Source organism: Thamnophis elegans, chromosome 4, assembly GCF_009769535.1.
Source record: "Thamnophis elegans isolate rThaEle1 chromosome 4, rThaEle1.pri, whole genome shotgun sequence".
Taxonomy (NCBI): Eukaryota; Metazoa; Chordata; class Lepidosauria; order Squamata; family Colubridae; genus Thamnophis; species Thamnophis elegans.
The window spans coordinates 62,005,626-62,024,619 of record NC_045544.1 but is presented as its reverse complement, the minus strand read 5'-3'; the positions used below and the strand labels follow the sequence as shown (position 1 = coordinate 62,024,619).

Genomic DNA, 18,994 nt, shown 5'->3' with positions numbered 1-18,994 from the left:
AAGCCTGTATATAACCATGGCATCCAAATCCCATGAGCATCAACCAGGGTGGTTAATAGTCAAGGATGATGGAGATAATTTGAAAATGACATAAATATTAAACCAGCAGGGACATTTTTAGATGGCTGCTTCTTGTCAAGGTGTCTGGATATTTCAATGACTGAATGAGCTGATCTCATTCAGTCAATTCCTCTGCTTACAACTACAAGCTGATTTAGCAGCAACTGAAGAATTCTGGTTATTCCAAGTCAGTGTTTTTAAAGTTGGTTGCCTAGAGAATTGCAGCAAGCAGAATAGTAGGCTCTTAGAAGGACTTACCATAAAACTATATAATCTGTGATTTCAGAATCACATGCATCACCTACTCCAAAGTCTTGGGTATGAATCCCAGAGAGACTTCGGAAATTGCTGTGAACAGTAATCTAATGTGACAGAACAGGAAAGCAAAGCTAAATACAGAATAAACCAGATTATCATATTAACCAAACTCAAATTAATTTAAATCCTGGTCCTGTTCACTTTTAGAATGCAGGTGGTACATGCCACTCAGAAGTCCACATCAACATTTACTTCAAAAAAAGCATTTCTGGTGGTTCGTTTAGTTGCTTAATATCAAGGAAAGTGATATAAATGCTTATGAATATACACTACCTATCCCTGCAGATTAAGGTAAGTCCATTGGCAAGTCTCTGCAGAATATTTTTTTCTTGATTTCCAGATATGTTTGTAGATGATAAAGGGACTTAAGTTCTGATCACAGGTTTCAAAGGAGCTCTTGAGCTCCCCCCCCCCCCAATTACTCAAAACTGCTATTATCCCAGGAAATCTTGAAGAGTCTCTTTTGGGAAAAAGAACATACTCTTGAAAGTCTGATGGCATATTCATCTAGGATTTCAAAATTGAAGATATGCCTACAGAGACATATAACAACTTTTAGGACACACATTACCCAAAACAGCAAGGGTTATTCATGCTGACAAAATGAATGTGATTAGCTGATAGAAGCCTCATACAATAGAATAATGGTTTTGTAGTGGCAGAGGGTTGTTAGTTTTGAAAAATTAAATTCACGTTAATTTTTTTTAAAGTAGGGAGCTTAAAATTCCCACTATGAATGGAGAATATTTTCTAAGAATATAATTATATCTCCTCAAATGAACACTTGAATCCATATATAATTTTATTATGATGTGTACTTATTATAACCTGCAAATGACGAAACAGAAGCTCACAAAAAGAAAAAAATCTTACCTCTTGCTGGTGTTGAGATGCCTTGGTTGCCACCTGCCAGCTGGTGTTTGGGTCTCTGCTGTGCATGCGCGCATGTCTGTGCATGTCCTTGCATGACCATGCATATCTGCACTGCACACATTCATGCAAGCACACGTTCATGCATGCTCGTTGCATGCACGCACCACCTTTTAGTTTGGCCATGCGTGCACATGCAGTTTGGGCACTCGGTGTCCAAAAGGTTCACCATCACTGGTCTAGGTGAAAATGAAAGATGTTGAAATGCGTTTTTCCTTTTGGTGCTTGCTGATGATTTTCTTTGTGTGTACAGAAACTAACATTTCATATGGCAGAAAGCAAGCAAAAATCCCATCTGACTGAGCTTTTAGATGATGTGGAAAAGGCTCACAATCTGACATTCGGCTCTATGTGTCAGGCCACCTAAACCATAATAAGCTCTTCAAGCCCCATAAATCTGCAAAATACAACTATTGGGTGAGTTCCAAAAAACCCACCTTACTGTCTGCCAAAGAGGATGCCCTAGGAGGACCCTATGGAATGCTGGAAAAAATTAGCAGCCAGCAAAGATGCTCCTCCAGTGCCTATCCGTGCCAAATCTGCTTTCCCATTGGGTTATCAGTCCCCAGTCCACCCAGCCAGCTTTAGAGCACCAGTAAGCATGTCACTCAATATCACTGCTTTCAAACAACAGAAGAAAGAGGCTCCTGAGAAACCTGAAGAGGAAGCCAGCACATTTCCAAGGCAACTTATACGAGAGGAGCTGGACATTCCAGAAATGAGATTGTTGAAATGCAGACGACTCAAGAACAGCAGGCTTTGTGTCACAAGGAGTTTAAAGACGAATACCTGTTCTTACCTTCCTATCTGGCTGGTGTGACTAAAAAGGACCAATATAACAAGTTCATGCAAGTTGAGAAGGAGTATATTGCCAAGCAAGATTTGTTGGAGAATGATTTCATTGGGAGCAAGTCAACAGAGCACCATGAAAAAAGTTGGCTCAGGTAAGTCAGTGGGTCCAACGGAATGATAATGTTTGTGCATTGACATGTGAAAAGTCACAATAAGCCACGCTTTATCCCAGTTGTTTTATTTCTATGCTGAGTTCAGTCCAAATGCATGAAGTGTAATTTTCAGCATCAGTAAGTAGAGTTGATGGCTCAAAATCATTCTTATTGGCCTTCGGTGTTCCGTTAAATATTTTAAAAGTGGACTAAATTTTAAAGACAAATTATGTCTGTGTTCAAACATAGATGCAAATTGTTCCTTCTTTGTGTGTGTGTAATTACTAAAAAGTGATAAAAGAAAACATCTATCCCTCTGACCTTAAATGATCCTCCCACCTAAATGAATGGAAATCCCTAATTGCTCTTGATGGGTCAGTTGCCAGGAGGTTCCAGATCTTAGAAGTCAAACCTGCCTCCCATGTCTACCACATTTTACAATGTGCAGTTAGGCAAAACATCTTGCAATCTTCAGCTCTGAGCTTCCAGCAAGGATAAGAAAAGTTAGAAAGTGACTTCAAATCCAGGTAGGATCCTTCCCAAAGACTTTCTATGGATAGTAAAAAAAGGAGAGAATGAAATCTTGTGGGATCTCCCAAGACAATTTTTGTGAGGCCAATAGATAGAACAATTAATAGTTAGTTAGAACAATTAATCAGTGGAACAGCTTGCCTCCAGAAGTTGTGAATGCCCCAATGCTGGAAGTCTTTAAGAAGATGTTGGATAGCCATTTGTCTGAAATGGTATAGGGTTTCCTGCCTAGGCAGGGGGTTGGACTAGAAGACCTCCAAGGTCCCTTCCAACTCTGCTATTGTATTGTATTGTATACATCTCAATACCACATGGGGATAGCACCAGAAAGTCACCTGGTTTCTAGACTGCAATCAAACAAAATGTACCACAATGACAAACTGTTCTGAACTGTTGCCAAGAAACATTGCTGATGTATATTGGAAATCATAAGGAGTGAAATTCCAGCTGAAGAAGACTATATATATATATATATATATATATATATATATATATATATATATATATATATATATGTGTGTGTGTGTGTGTGTGTGTGTGTGTGTGTGTGTGTGTGTGTGTGTGTGTTATATTTATATTTATGTTATATGTTATATTTGTGCTGATAAATAATTGGTCATAATAATTTTTTGATTTGCTTCATAGACTGCATGTAGAATCAAGCCAAAACAACGAAAGTAAACCTGTAAATGGATTGTCTTTCAGGCACTTCAGAATATCTGTGATTGCAGACGTCCACATTTCTATCGATTACAGGCTATTGGTCAAGTGTTTGAAGATATCTGTAATAGTTCCTTGATATTTGGTGACATATTGAAGGAAGTGAAAGTAGGTGTTGTGCCTAGTGTTTTAAAATGTCTTAGGTAACTCAGCCAACTCGATGCAAAGATTAATAAAAGGTTATCTTCTATAAAACAATATTCTATAACATTTCTAAAAATATAAAATGTTCTATAAAAGGCCTAATTGGCTCTACTGGTTAAGGCACTGGGTGAGAAACCAGGGGGACTATGAATTCTGGTCTTGCCTTAGGCCGCTGAGTAACTTGAGTAACTCAATCTTTCTCAGCCCAACTCACCTTATACAATTGTTGTGGGTAAAGGAGGAAAAGGGAGGAATATTAGGCATGTTTGCTGTTTTATTTATACAAATAATAACACCAGAATAGATAGAGATGATAGATACAGAAATGATAGACATGGATAGGGATGATAGATAGATAAATAGATAGATGGATGGATGGATGGATGGATGCAGGGCGGAGAGAGGAAAAGTTCTGCAATGTCAGGACTGAAATTAGATGTTCTTCAATGGGAAGAAAAGAAGGAGAAAGGAGAAAGTCTTTACAGCTTCTTGACATATTTAGGGTCTGATTTGTAGCTTGGAATGCATTAGACCAGGGGTTGTCAAACTTGATTTCATTGAGGGCCACATCAGGGTTGTGTTTGACCTCAGGGTGCCCACAGTGGGTATGGCAGGGTGGGCGTGGCCAGCTTGACATCATTCATGTCTGGGACACTTGTGGTGGCCCAAGCACTCCGCCAGTGAAAACAGGCTCCAATTTCAGTTGCACTGGACTCCTGCAACCCTCTGCCCGTGAAAATGGAGCTCGGGAGGGCTGCATGCAGAAGTAACATGAGCCAGTTCTTCATTGTTTCCAGGGTGGCCCTGTAGGCCAGATTTAAGCTGCGGGCCTTGTGTTTGACACCCCTGCATTAGACAGATGATGGAAGAGGTGTGAATGTATGTATTTCCACCATAGATCTTTTGAAATACTGTTGGAATGTAATTTGCTTTTGGTATGTTATTGCAGATTTTGGCATGTTATTGCAGTCTGGAAGGAACCTGTGTCTAAACAGATGAGATTTTATCCTTAATGTACCATGGTTAAATAGTATCATAATTTCTGACAAACTATTTTGCTAATACACAAATAATTACAAAAATGAAGCAAAAATCCTGTAAATACTGAAAGGAGTTTATACAGTAGTAGTTACTTCTGTAAAACATGCATAAGTTCCAATCAATTAATTTATCATCAGTTAATTTAAAGGCAGAAATATACAATGTTTAAACAATTCAGTGGGCAAATTTATTTAGAATAGTGATAATTTAATCACAGTTTGTTTCCAGTGTGTCTTACACTAAACTTGGATTTTGTTTAACTGTCTGGCAAACTCTTTCCGACTTGTTCTTTTTTTTTTGGCTCTTTCTACAGAATGAATATGAGCTCTACATGGTGATCCTGCTGGATTCTTTGCCTGCAATGCAATACAGAGTAACACTATTTCTTTTGATCTAAATTAATGCCTACTGCCAGAACTCTTTTGTTTTTATTATTTTGTGGTGATATGTAATGGATACCTTATTGTTGCAATCATGTTCTCGATGTCCCTGGCTTCCGAGACCATATCACCCAAGTATTTCTTATTTTATTTTCATCTTGATCTGGGATTTCTTTCTATCTCTAATAGAAAGCATTGTTAATGGAATGCACTGTTTAGTACATTTGTCTTACAGTGTCCAACTGAAGGGGCTGAACAGTTTGCACAAATTTAGACTATCATTAGTGAGGGAATCAGTTTTTTGGAACTCCTCTCTTTAGATGGACACCTAAATGCAAATATAACACAACAGGCTAATTCTTTAGACTTCTTCCTGGAAAATCACTAAAGTGGAGAACACTAAAACATTCCTCCTCACTGCATAAGGAAACACTCCTCTCATCTGCTTCATCTTTCAGTTTAGTCTATATCTTCCTGTGTTGAATTTCAAGGTGGTCTGAATTTGTAACTCATCTTGAAAAATGTGCAGCATCTTTCTCTCTCTCTCTCTCTCTCCCTCCCTCCTCATGCACCAGACACAAACACAACACAGCTACAGTGGTGGGCTGCTGGGTGTTTGCAGGGGTTCTGAGAACCTCTAGCTAAGATTCTGTGCACTTGGAGAACTCCCAAATCCCACTCCTGGCTGGCTCCGCCCACCCCATCCTGCCCCTCCCAGAAGTCACCACACGGCCCGTTTTGGATGCAGGCAAGTGCAGGGCGCGCATGGAGGCTCAGGAAAGGCGAAAAACTGGCCTGCCGGAAGTTCAGGAAGGCCGGAAATGGGACTGTTTCTGGCCTCCAGAGCCTGGGGAAGGCAAAAACACCCCCTACCATGGTGCAGGAGGCCAACTAGGCCATGCCCACCATGGCCATGACCACCCAGCAACCGGGCAGAGAACCCCTTGCTAAAATTTTTGAAGCCCACCCCCTGCACACCTAATGTTTTTGTCTCTATAAATAATCACAGGTATAAGACTATCTTTCTTGAAGGCTCTTGTACACCTTCTACACCTTCTGTTAAGAAAACCCCTCTTGATGCTTTGTGTCATGACTATGTGCAAGTTTCCATATAAGGGGGAAATGCTCCTTAATTCAGACTTGAGAGTCCTTTCAAATCATCACACATCATTGCAGACATTATATTTTTCAATTCGTTATTTTTCATTTATTTTGTAGTGAAGTATATTCAGCACTCAAATGATGTACAACAAATAAGAACCTATTCTACCTGTGTGAAAATATATGTAAACAATATTGTTTTCCACATCAAATGATTAGAACTTATGTCTGAGTGTTAGGAGATGCATGATAATGGGCATATCTTGGAATATGTTTTTGATATGTTTTTAACATGATAGCTTTGTATAACCATTGTACCTAATATTATTGATTTACATTCTTACATCAAAATGAAAGATAGTGGTACTATGGTGTTGGGAAGTAGTAATCAAGATGTCCTTGAGGGGTAAATCCCAGGATTCTTCCTTATTGACTTTACAGGCTAAAGGTAAGGACTGAACATCAGCATTATCTATAGTGTTAATCTATAGATTCCCCAACCTGGTTGTAAACTAAATCTTAATACTTGGTGGGAAATACAGATTTGCAAGATGTCCAAGAAAGAAGAAAAATGCATAAGCTAGCTTTGCTATAGGTATTATCTTTCTTTATGATTTAAATGTTTCATTTGGTTTCTTTCTTTTTTTGTGGGGGGGGGGGTGTAACAAAATAGACCTTGCAAGAGCAAGTCAAAGGCATGAAGAAAAGAATGGTGATGACTCATGAAATAGAAGAGAGCAGACAGACAATACAGGACCTTGTGCAGAAAAGCAAATTGGCTTTAGCAAGAATGAAGAGTGAGTTGTGTAAAGTGGAATATTTATATGCTATTGGGAAAATGAGCAGCCAGAATTTTGAAATTGATTTTTTCAAAATAGGTCCTTCTAAGATCTTTACATATCACATAATATTATTTTTGCAGTCAAGAAATGTGCCTAATTTGTTGTTCCAAGAGATTCGCTACCAGTTACACACTTGTAACAATCTTCTTAGAAATAAATAAACTTTATCACTTTCCAGCTGTGAAATGCATGGGACAACTTTTCCTTCTTAAGCTATATCAAATTCAGTGGGGTTGTTTAAATAGCCGGTGAGCAGATTTTGTAGTTGTGCAGTAGGAACCTGGTGGCGCAGTGGCTAGAATGCAGTATTTCAAGCTAATTCTTGCCACCACCTGGAGTTCAATCCTGACTCAGCCTTCCAAATGTCCAGGTCAGTAGGATGAGGTTGATAAAATGAGTACTCAGATGGTTGGGGGCAATGTTGACATTTGTAAAAACTACTCAGAGAGTGTTGTAAAGCACTATGGAATGATTCATTTACAATGGTAAAAAATGAATACAAACTAAAAATAACCCAATAAAAGAAAAATAGAATATGTAGAAAGAAAGGAGAAAAAGGAGAAATATAAAATATAATAACGAAAAGAAAAGAATTATATAAAAAAGTAACTTTCCCTTTTCTTGCAACAAGTAAAAACAGTTTTAGTAACTTAACATCTTTCTTAAAATGCTACAAATGGTCTCTTCTTCTTCCCATAATCTCTTATCTAAACAAATCCTTAAAGCTTCATTGTACAGCCCTGGTCAGCAAAAATCCAGTAAGGGTTACAAGAGATAACAATATATTTATTTTACCCTGGATCAATTTTATATTTGTTCTTTTAGTTTATCAATCTTGATCTTTAGGTCCCTTCAAATAATGCTCTAGAACAGGGGTGTCGAACTCACGTCATCATGGCAGCATCATATATCAGGACTTCCCCCCCTTTTCTAAACTGGGCATGGGTGTGACCAGTGCGTGATGTGTCCAGCCCGTGGGCCATGATTTTGACAGCCCTGCACTAGAATTTGATTTTCTTTCATTTTATTTTCTTTCTCCCTCCTTACAAATTAATCAGAGCTTTAAACAGGCTTCTTTTGTAAATATACTACCGAAAATTATCCACAACTCTCCTGGTTGGTTATTTGTATATCATTTTTAATTATTGAGATGTCAATTGGTCTCTTTTTTATGTCAAGTGCAGCATCTTTCCCACATCATTCCTTTCTCAAGATGCACATTTGATTCTATACATAAAAACAACCCCCATATAAAAGGTCTGCACCTCATTCAGAAGCTCTCATCACCTCATCATTCTTTCATATTAACCAATTAAATCATGCTTTTAGATTTATATTCTTTCCTTTGCCATATGTACATTTGACCAACTTATGCTTAAAGTGCATGCTTTAAACAGACCTTTTTCTAAGCAGATAACGACAGTTGCCATTGTCATTTGTATTTGGGTTTTTGAAGATATGGACTGTATGCCCTCCCTTCCTCCCTCCCTCCTCCCTTCCTTCCAACTATACTTCCTCCAAATTCGTTCAATTATATCTTGCACATAGTATTTGCCAGGCAGCCAAGAGCATCATGACATAAATATGTGCTTCTCAGCATGGTGTCATGGATCCCAATCTATCCATGAATCCATCCTTTATTGTCTATCAGACTCTCTGATATACTCGGTTTTTTAAAAAAAAATATATTATCTTAATTCTTTTAAAATTCAATATGTGGGCTGCTATATTTAAACTTATTTTCTAAGAATGCCTCTGAACCCAATCTATGGACTGAGGATATATTATATGGACATGTGCTTCAAGGCTACTTTTTTGTTTGGAAGGATATCCTTCTGCCCCCCCCCCCCCCCCAAAAAAAAAAAAAAAAGTGGGAGAGTAACTGCTTGCAACACTGAGCCAATTCTTGCATTGTTAGCAACTTAGTAACGATATTTCCTACAATCAGCTTCTTCTCTTCTTCAGTGGGTGAAAAACCATGCAACTTGCTTGGATTTCATAAGAGGTTTCTCTCTCCTTTTTTCTATTTAGACTAGAAATAAATTGGAAATTGAACTTTGGGTGAGCCAGATGGATAGAAAGCAACAGGTAAGTAATAAGATTGCATGGAGTTAGAATCTGCTGATATGTGTCTGTCTGTCTGTCTGTCTGTCTGTCTGTCTATCTATCTATCTATCTTGTATGCCTTGTTGACCTTAAAGGCGAAATGGTCAAGGAGAGAATTGTCTTGTCCTCCCCTAGAAGTGTATCACATTGAATGCCCTTCTCAGGAGGTCCTTTTATGTAATGTCTTAGGAGAAACCCTTCTGTCAAAATTCTTGTCCCTTCTTTGCACCTGCAGAAAATGAAAAAGGTGATGAAGAAGGGGTAGAAGCAACGTCTATGACCAATGCTGAACTGCTTGACATCTCTGAGGTGCCAATCATTATGAAATTGGAGGAAATTCAAGCAATTGAGAAAGAAATTAAAAACACGATGACTTTCAGTAGCATTATAAACATTAAACAAAAGACTGTGAAAGAATTAGAGGTAAGGCATTAAGTTTAAGTTTGATGATTAGAAATAAGATGCTTCAGGGCTTTGAAACTAAATCTACTGATAAAGGAGATTATTTGTATAGTTTTTTTTTTAAAGCACAAGCTAAGGTGAGCTGGATGGAACTAAATGGAACTAAGATGGAACTAGATCCCACATCATCCAATTTCTGGTTCCTTTAACCACTCTACCAAAGTGCTCCCTTTTTGAAGACAATAGGCATTCTTATTTTTATTCTTAGACTCTAATATAATATTAAACTATATTGATAAAAGATTGTTCATTATTTACTGATGAACCAGATACAGTGAGATAATTCAGAAATCCTGTGTTCATGGCTTTTGCAGGCAGAAGCAAGCAAACTTGAGGCCTCAAACAAGTTTCTGAAAATACAAATAAGAGTAAGTTTACAGAGCGGTACTTTGGACTTGACCTTACAAAAACAGGAATGACCTATTTGGGACCTGATTTATAGATGGAGATGAGAAGATCTTTCCAGAGAGTAACAATGGAATCTGCTCTGGTTGAAAGAAAATAGTATGTAGAGATGATGGAATCAGAGTGATGAAATTGTGAAGCTGCCCATCTGAATTGGTCCTCCTTACAGAATACCCTAAGGTCCATTTGGAGCAAGTGTTAGCAATTTTAGACTGCAGTGCATTTTGGGGGGTTGTTAGGTTATAGGAATTCACTGGAGAAAGCAATTATGTTTGGAAGAGTTTGCAGTAAGAGGAAACCAGTCTGTCAAAAACATGGTGGTTGGACACCATCAAATCTGACTCTAGCCAGAGCATAGAAAACCTCATAGAAGCAGTACAAGATTGGAAGATGTGGGAGAGAAACCCATTGTCTCCTTTCCAATTGTCTGTGTCCTTCTTTGTTTGTTTAAATTATCTGGTAACCAGTGGTGGGATTCAATTTTTTTATACTAGTTCTGTAGGTGTGGCTTGGTGGGGATGGCATCCTTGGTGGGTGTGGCAGGGGAAGGATACTGTAAAATCTCCATTACCTCCCACTCCAGGGAAGGTTTACTGCAAAATCCCCATCCCCTCCTGATCACCTGGGACTTCGGGAGGCAGAGAATAGATGGGCGCGGAGCCAGTCAGAGGTGGTATTACTGGTTATCTGAACTACTCAAAATTTCTGTTACCAGTTCTCCAGAACTGGTCAGAACCTGCTGAATACCCACCTCTGCTGTTACCCTGTTCAAGGATGCATCACAACAATATCAGTCTTCGAATCCTGAAGACTGTCATTCTCATATACCATATTTGCCTACTCACATCTTTGGGATACGTTGAGCCCACTTTGAACATGCCTAGATTTCAGATGAGTGTGAGACAGGATCAATTGGCTTGATGAGATGAAGAGGGTAGGGAGGGGGAAGGAATTACAGTTGGAGACCTCTGACATAAATTGTTGCCAACCTTCTCTTTGCACATTACTAAATTTGCTTTGACAAGTTTGAAATAACTGGCATGCAATGAAGGAAAAAGAGTGGTTCAGTCCACTACTAATTTTTTAAATTTCTATCTAAGAAAGGTTGGATTGAGAAGATGGCCCCAAAATCACCCAGATTTCATGGCTAAAGCAGATTAGAACTCACATTATGTCCTTTCTAGCCTGTACCCTTAACCACAAACCAAAACAGGCTTTATCGTTTTTTAATAGTTTGAGAATAAATATGGCCTGTCCCCAACATTTATTTATTTTTCACATTTCTAATCACCCATCTTTCTCAAAGAGGGACTCTGGTGCTGTACAATAAACATCAAAAATATAAAAACCGTATATAAATTAAATGTTAGAAACTACAATTCAAGAAATATGTTTATTCTGCCCGCAGGTTATTATCATGGGCATCCTAGGTATAAGATCTGGGGGTAAGCAGGTCTGCTTTGTGCTACCTTCCTGCTCTGCACTAACAGCAATATTATATTGTTTCCAATGACTCTTGCAAGGGAGTCGGAAGGGTACTAAGAATGGCATCTGTTAGGCATGACTAAAGATGCCTGAGATAATAAATAAATGATGCATTTTATAGCTTTGTAATGCAAAATGTCATAATCAGATCTTGAACTGTTTTGTGTGATAGGATACGGAACATAGTATCAGAGCAAACACTAAGAAGGCAGAAGCTTAATGAAGGTAAAGGCAGAGGTAAGTCTGAAGGTTTTAATGGAAGCCAGATAGGGTTTCAATTGTATTGGAATTTATTGGCCATCCTTGGCATTTACCCCTATTTCCAGGACTAACAACTGGATCCATGTGATGTAGTACAAACAGTGGAAAACAGTCCAGCATAGATCATGAAGGACCTTTTCTTTATCTCTGCTTAAACAAGAGGTTGTGCTCATCAGAAATGGAATAAGCTCTTTCCATATGAAAATTACTACTTCCAAAACAATTTTTTATTAATTTACACACATGCATGCACACACACACACACACACACCTACCACAGGTGCTTTTCCACAATATAATTAGTATTAATTTACAGAAGTACTAGTAAGTGCCTCACTGGCTCTTGGCTATAGGCAAGAAAGCAAGGTTCTGTAGTAAAACATTTGGAGGGCAGAAGATTGCCTTCCCCTGTTATACACATTTCATTACTCAATGGATTTTTTGTTAAGCAGATGTGCCTAGGAATGGTGCTAGTGGTGTTACTCACATTCGAACAACCACATTGCTATGTATACTCACGCAGGGCTGTGTAATGATGCCACCATGTAGTGCTATGAACTTGATTATGAAAAATCATGTCTACTAATATCTTTTTGAAAATTTGTGTATGGTGTTAATATCCACACTTATGAGTTGTTCAACAATAGTTTCTATGACAGTTCTTGATAAACGATATGATGCTCTGATGATGAGTGATCATACGTCACCAACAGTGCTTTGAACATGAACTAATTCCTATTGGTAATTATTAATTAAAAACTGAATAATAATTGACAAATTACCATTAGTAGTTATTATTGCTCAGCCAATGGAAGGATTTTTCAGGATGAAGAAAAACATCTGCTATTGTCCATTATACCATGAAAGGGGACATACATATTATAAAAAAAGAGGAAGCTTAAGAGGATAAGGTCAGTTTGCATTCCTATAAGAAGAATGAAAATAATGACAACGGGAATGCGAAAAACACAAAAACCAACCTACTTTCCTTGTTAAAGATATGCCATGTTATTTTAAAACTTCAGAAATATTGCTATCCAAAAATTATTAAAAGTAATAATCAAGTCATTTAGTTATAGATAATGGAACACCAATTTAATTAGTCTTGTAGAGTCTGTTAATAATTAAAAGTAATTAGCTCTGAGACAATTAAAGAAATGTCCTTATTAAAGGTTTTAAAAAAATACACTAAACTTCTAAGATAATGTTCTGGTTGGCTCCCAGTAAAGTGCAAATTTGCATTGTTTTAAACAATATGATGTGGTGAGAATATTTGCACAAGATAGCTCATACATGAGAATGCTCTCAAATTTGTTCCCCTTATATTAGGGATGATTGTTTCAGAAGCGTGTGCAGTATTTGTGAAGCTTCATTGGTATTTCTCAGCAACTTTCAGACCTATGGGCTTCCAACTACCAGTATCCCCTAGCTAGCATGCTGGCAGAGGAGTTGAAGTCCACACATTTTAAAGTTGTTGAGGTTGAGGAACACTGCTCTACACCAGGGGTCTCCAACCTTGGCAACTTCGCTGGCTGAGGAATTATGGGAGTTGAAGTCCACAAGTCTTAATGTTGCCAAGGTTGGAGACCCCTGCTCTACACTAACAGATGAGTGACTCTGAAAACCAGGGAGAAGGGAGAATCCACATCCATCTTGGAAGCAGAACTATGGGTCAGTGTCCTATTGTATGTAGTCAGAATTGCCTTGTCTGATCGCCCTGGTTGTTCTTCAGTATCTTTGAATGATATTAATGACCAGCAGGGAAGAGATTAACAGTGCATCTATCCCCAAAAGCTACAGCTACTTAAGTGCTGTTATGATTTTCACTGACTGGAGGACACATTATAAGGCCCCTTCCTTCTGAGTTCTGAAATACTCAGTGGTTTTCTGGTGTCCCCCCTCCCCCAAGTGTCTTTAATATATTTATTTTTTAATATGGGCTATATTGGAATATATATATTCATACACATACACACACACACACACACACACACACCACACACACACACTACTTTCTGGATCAATCTTATGAAACATATGGCTAAAATATAGGAAGAACCGTTGCAGGAACTGGGCATGGCTAGTCTAGTGAAAAGAAGGACCAGTGATAGGATAGCAGTGTTCCAATATTTGAGGGGCTGTCACAGAGAGAGGAGGGGGACAACCTGTTTTTTAAAGCACCTGAAGGCCAGACAAGGAACAATGGATGGAAACTGGTTAAGGAGAGATTCAACATATAAATAACGAGAAATTTTCTGACAACGAGAACAATTAACCAATGGAACAGCTTGCCTTCAGAAGTTGTGGGTGTTTCATCACTGGAGTCTTTCAAGAAGAGATTGGACAACCACTTGTCAGAAATGTTATAAGTTCTTCTGCTTGAGCAGGGGTTTGGATTAGATTACCTACAAGGTCCCATCCAATTTTGTTATTCAAGATCATTCTAAATGGTGAGTGAGAAATCAATATAAAAATGAAATGCAGTCGAATAAATAATGAAATATTATAACATTTTAAAGTGAAAGAGAGTAAATGTATTCACAATAAAGCAAACATTTTTTTCTATATTTTTCCATGTGTTGATTCCCCCTTCCCAATTTGCTGCCTGTCAACCCCACTTTTTCCAACCTAAGGCTACCAAACTTAATTTGGATTTAAGAAAAATTAGTGACAGCTAAGGAAAGGGTCATGGCTTATACACTAAAAACCTGTATCTTCCCTTGAACAGTTTAGAATAGATTTCACTGCTGGATGATGTCTACTAAGAAATAAAGGTCTTTGTGGTGTTGTCAACAGGAATCTGCAGTAAATAAAAATACTGGCAAACCATCAAAACAAGCATTTTCATTATTTCTGTAATATGCCATCTTCATTAGAATATCTGTCCTGACTTAATTAGCATTAAATCATTTTGAAGAGACAAGATAGTGGGTGGTATTTTTAAGATATACAGATATAAAGAAAGGGGAATAATGGAATCACTAACTATGCCAGATGGATTCTTTCCTGATGTAGCCATATTGCTTGGAACGATAACACAGGCAATATGACACATCAGAAGATGAACCAATTGGGGGAAGATAACTGTCAAATATTTCCAGTAGAATAGAATAACAGAGTTGGAAGGGACCTTGGAGGTCTTCTAGTCCAACCTCCTGCCTAGGCAGGAAACCTTATACCATGTCAGACAAATGGCTATCCAACATCTTCTTAAAGACTTCCAGTGTTGGGGCATTCACACTTCTGGAGGCAAGCTGTTCCACTGATTAATTGTTCTAACTGTCAGGAAATTTCTCCTCAGTTCTAAGTTGCTTCTCTCCTTGATTAGTTTCCACCCACTACTTCTTGTTCTGCCCTCAGGTGCTTTGGAGAATAGTTTTTTAGTTCTTTATGGCAATCTCTGAGATATTGGAACACTGCTATCATGTTTCCCTAGTCCTTCTTTTCATCAAACTAGACATCCCCAGTTCCTGCAACCGTTCTTCATATGTTTAGCCTCCAGTCCTCTAATCATCCTTGTTGCTCTTCTCTGCACTCTTTCTGTAGTCTCAACATATTTTTTACATTGTGGCGACCAAACTGAATGCAGTATTCCAAGTGTGGCCTTACCAAGGCTTTATAAAGTGGTATTAACACTTCACGTGATCTTGATTCTGTCCCTCTGTTTATACAGCCTAGAACTGTGTTGGCTTTTTTGGCAGCTGCTGCATACTGCTGGCTCATATTTAAATGGTTGTCTACTAGGACTCCAAGATCCCTTTCACAGTTACTACTATTAAGCAATAATAAGCATTAGTTATAAGTTTACCGTAACTTACCCTATTGCTCTTATTTGTAGGCATTTGTGGGAGTTAGTGCACGACTTCTTGCAACCTCTTGGAGAAGATATCAACGAAGACACACTTGAATTGTCTTCTCAGGCATCCTTACAGCTTTGATTTAATTTGTAAGACACAAAAGCTCCTATGGAAAAATGGATGGTGTGAGAACTACATTAAGTCATGCTATTCGCATAAAACAAAGAGCAAGTAGGAAGAAAGCAGATCGAAATTTGAGATCTCCACCTACCAAGAGGGCACTAAATGAAGAAGGCCGCTGTAGAAATTTTGTTGCATTCTACCGTAGAAATAGAGTGACTGCTAGTTATGGTTCTAACTGTGATTCTACCATCCTATTTGGTTTAATGATTGCTCATGTATGTTTGCCATTATAAATATTAGAAAAGTATAAATATTTCTCTTTAAGAAGTATAATGACTGACAGACCAAAAGTATGAATTTAACTGAAAATTTACAACATTTTCAAAGAAGGCAATAAGAAAGAAAATGCAATAGTCAGTGTTTAAAATTCCTCCTCCTTCTGTCCTTAATGCTTTTCACCTGTCTGTTGACTGTGTAATTGACATCTCATAATGTGCTACATATTCTTGCAGTAGATGTTTCTAATTATCTATTCAACTGCATTTGTGTGGGTTAGTATTCATTAGATTTATTATGAGCAATCTTGGTTTATTGGAAATGTATATAGAATATATAATTGGAATTAGCATACAATTATATACTATGCATTTAAACTTCCAACAGGTGCAGAGAACCATTGTATTAATAATATTAGTGATATTATTGGGCAATAACCCTTGTATTGTCAGAAAAACAAAGTTCCTTTGTTCACTGGTAGGGCCTATAGCCATATATGTTCCATCTTACTTTTGCAATCCTTAGAGGCCTTCCACTTTTCCAGAATAAGCATAGCTAAAACTGTAGTGAATTGAGGAGGTTAAGGGTTTCAGTGTGTTCCCCAAAGACCCTTCAATTCTATCCCAATCAGCCTGCTTTTCCCATGGAGGAGTAAAAGCCCATTAAATCTACCCAGTCCCCTTCACCAAAAGATGAAAAGTTGGGCTCTGCTTATTTCAATTATGTTTCTGATAGCACCAGCCTTGAAGGCTATATACTTCTTTTTTAAAATGTCCCTCTTACTAAAGGAAATTCCCTATCGTTGGTTTGCTTCAAAAGCAGCTTCTATCCTTCAGAACCATTTGTTTCAATTTAATCTGAGTTAGTAACTCCAAAGATTGCAGCAGCAACAAGTTATTTCTGTCCACATATACGGGAGGGGGCTTCAAATTTTAGCAAGTGGTTCTCTGCCCAGTTGCTGGGGCGGCATGTGGGCGTGGCCTAGTCAGCGTTCTGCACCATGGCGATGGTAGTGGGGTGTTTTTGCCATCCCTGGGCTCCAGAGGCTTTCCTTGAGCCTCCGGGAGGGTGAAAACAATCTCCCCAGGCTCTGGAGGGCCTCTGAAGGCTGGAAATGGGCCCATTTCCAGCCTTCCCAAACTTCCAATAGGCCTGTTTATCACCCTCCCCAAGCCTTCACACGTGTCCAAAATGGGCTGTGTGGGGACTCCTGGGAGGGGAGGGGTGGGTGGGACCAGCCAGGAATGGGATTTGGGGGTCTTCAAAACTGCACAGAATCTTATCTAGAGGTTCTCCCGAACCTCTGTGAACCCCCAGCAGCCCACCCCTGTGCTTGTAACCCTAATGAAAAACTAACAGCATGAAATATGCGAAAGCCGATAACCATTATTAAATTTGATCTCTTGCATTGTTAACATTATCTTTTTGTTTGTGAGTTAATTTTTTTTTTGCTTGTAGGACTTCCTTTCAACAAGGTTGAAGTTTTCTCAGTGACAACTCTTTGATATATGGACAATAAAATTATAGAGATTAATTTTCTGTGTTACAGTCTAGTTATAGCTCATGATACTGAATATGCAGACTATAACTCTGATATGCTAAGTTGGCTATGATTTGAACAGTACTGATAGATTTTCCATGAATAGTGGGTGGGTGGGGAAGTAGTTAGAAGTATTGGAAATGACAGGTCTTCCAAGAAATCATAGAGAAAAGAGATACGAGACAAGCAATTTACAGTTTATTTCAGATTAGCTGCTTCCTTAGGAATCAGTTCTCTGCTGGTGATTATTTCCATATGTTTACTCATGAAACATTTTGATTTCTAGTATCATTATAGCTCTGTTGTTATACAGACTGAAAAGTTTTCTACTACTGACTGATACAAGAAAAAAACATTTCATATAAATGGAATGTAAGTCAGTTTATTCAGGGGAAGTGACTTACTGATTCCCTCATCAAAACTCTGTTTGGCGGCTGCAAGCGAGGATGAATCAATCAATCACATAATTCTACAGAATGAAGTACAATCACAAGGAATTTCTTGATTACTTAGTAGCTCTGATGCAATGATAGCAGAGTAGGTGCCAATAAGATAAACATGAGATATCACAAGGAAGAACTCAGACTGTACTATGACAATCTGAACTCTTAATTTCACAGTTGAAAAACACTTTAAAATTAACATTACTCTCCACCAGTGCTCTGAATTAACTAACATTTATCTGCTCTTATGGGTGCACTGGCTAGATGGCACCTTGACTGTAAGCAGTTTATACTTACCAACATTTCTACTTGCAATTCAATCTGTGGAAGAAGCACACGCACAGGAATCAAGCACAGCCTTGGTTTAGCTGACCCTTGTTTATCATAGATTCAAACTCTTTGAAGACCAGTGCAGAACTCAGAAGAATGAAACAATATGTTATTGTCTACTGTCTCTCCAACAACCTTTAAAATAGTTGGAATTGTCTCCCAAGGCTGTGGGAGATCTAAGGACAAAGGGGCAGAGGATTCTGCTTCAGGATTCCAACTCTCTCCAAGGAATAGGTAACTCTCTGCTTAAATTAAAGTTTAAATTAAAGTTTAATTTATTTTGTCTGTCTGTGTTTGTAGGCTTATTGACCATCATTCTTCCTTCTAGTGATACATTCTGGGTAACTTCAGACTGTTTTCCAATTTTTAAATTCTTCATATTAATTTAGGAGCTGAAAATCTATGCTATGTGTTTGGCGTGAATGAAGATTCATATATATATATGTGCGTGTGTGTGTGTGTGTGTGTGTGTGTGTGTGATGTTGTATATCTCTTTCATAATTGGTTTTTCTCTCACCTGAGGAAAGAGATGCTGAAACGTTTAGCTACAGAGCTGTATGCTGCAAGGCTCAGAAGTTGAATTATGGAAATTTTATTTTCCCCAGTTTCATCTCTCTTTCTTCAGAAAGGCAGCACATTTACAGAAGTTCTGTTTGTCACACAGTCTACGTTAAGGGTAGGATGGCAGATGAGATTCTCCCCTAGAAGATGAATTAGAGCAAGAGGCAGAGTTAGTGGGCATCTGAGGACAAAAA

At 38.2% G+C, this 18,994-nt stretch overlaps 1 protein-coding gene across 1 annotated transcript; it reads left to right on the top strand.

Moving 5' to 3' along the window:
* Positions 1 to 1,576: 1,576 nt before the first annotated feature.
* Positions 1,577 to 15,668, top strand: C4H6orf118 (chromosome 4 C6orf118 homolog). The gene is given in 13 exon segments (XM_032216025.1): positions 1,577 to 1,637; positions 1,640 to 1,809; positions 1,811 to 2,072; positions 2,075 to 2,256; positions 3,489 to 3,611; positions 5,002 to 5,061; positions 6,843 to 6,973; positions 9,048 to 9,103; positions 9,353 to 9,540; positions 9,894 to 9,947; positions 11,642 to 11,665; positions 11,667 to 11,710; positions 15,569 to 15,668. Coding segments are annotated over 13 exon segments (1,455 nt in total).
* The last annotated feature ends 3,326 nt before the right edge of the window (positions 15,669 to 18,994 follow it).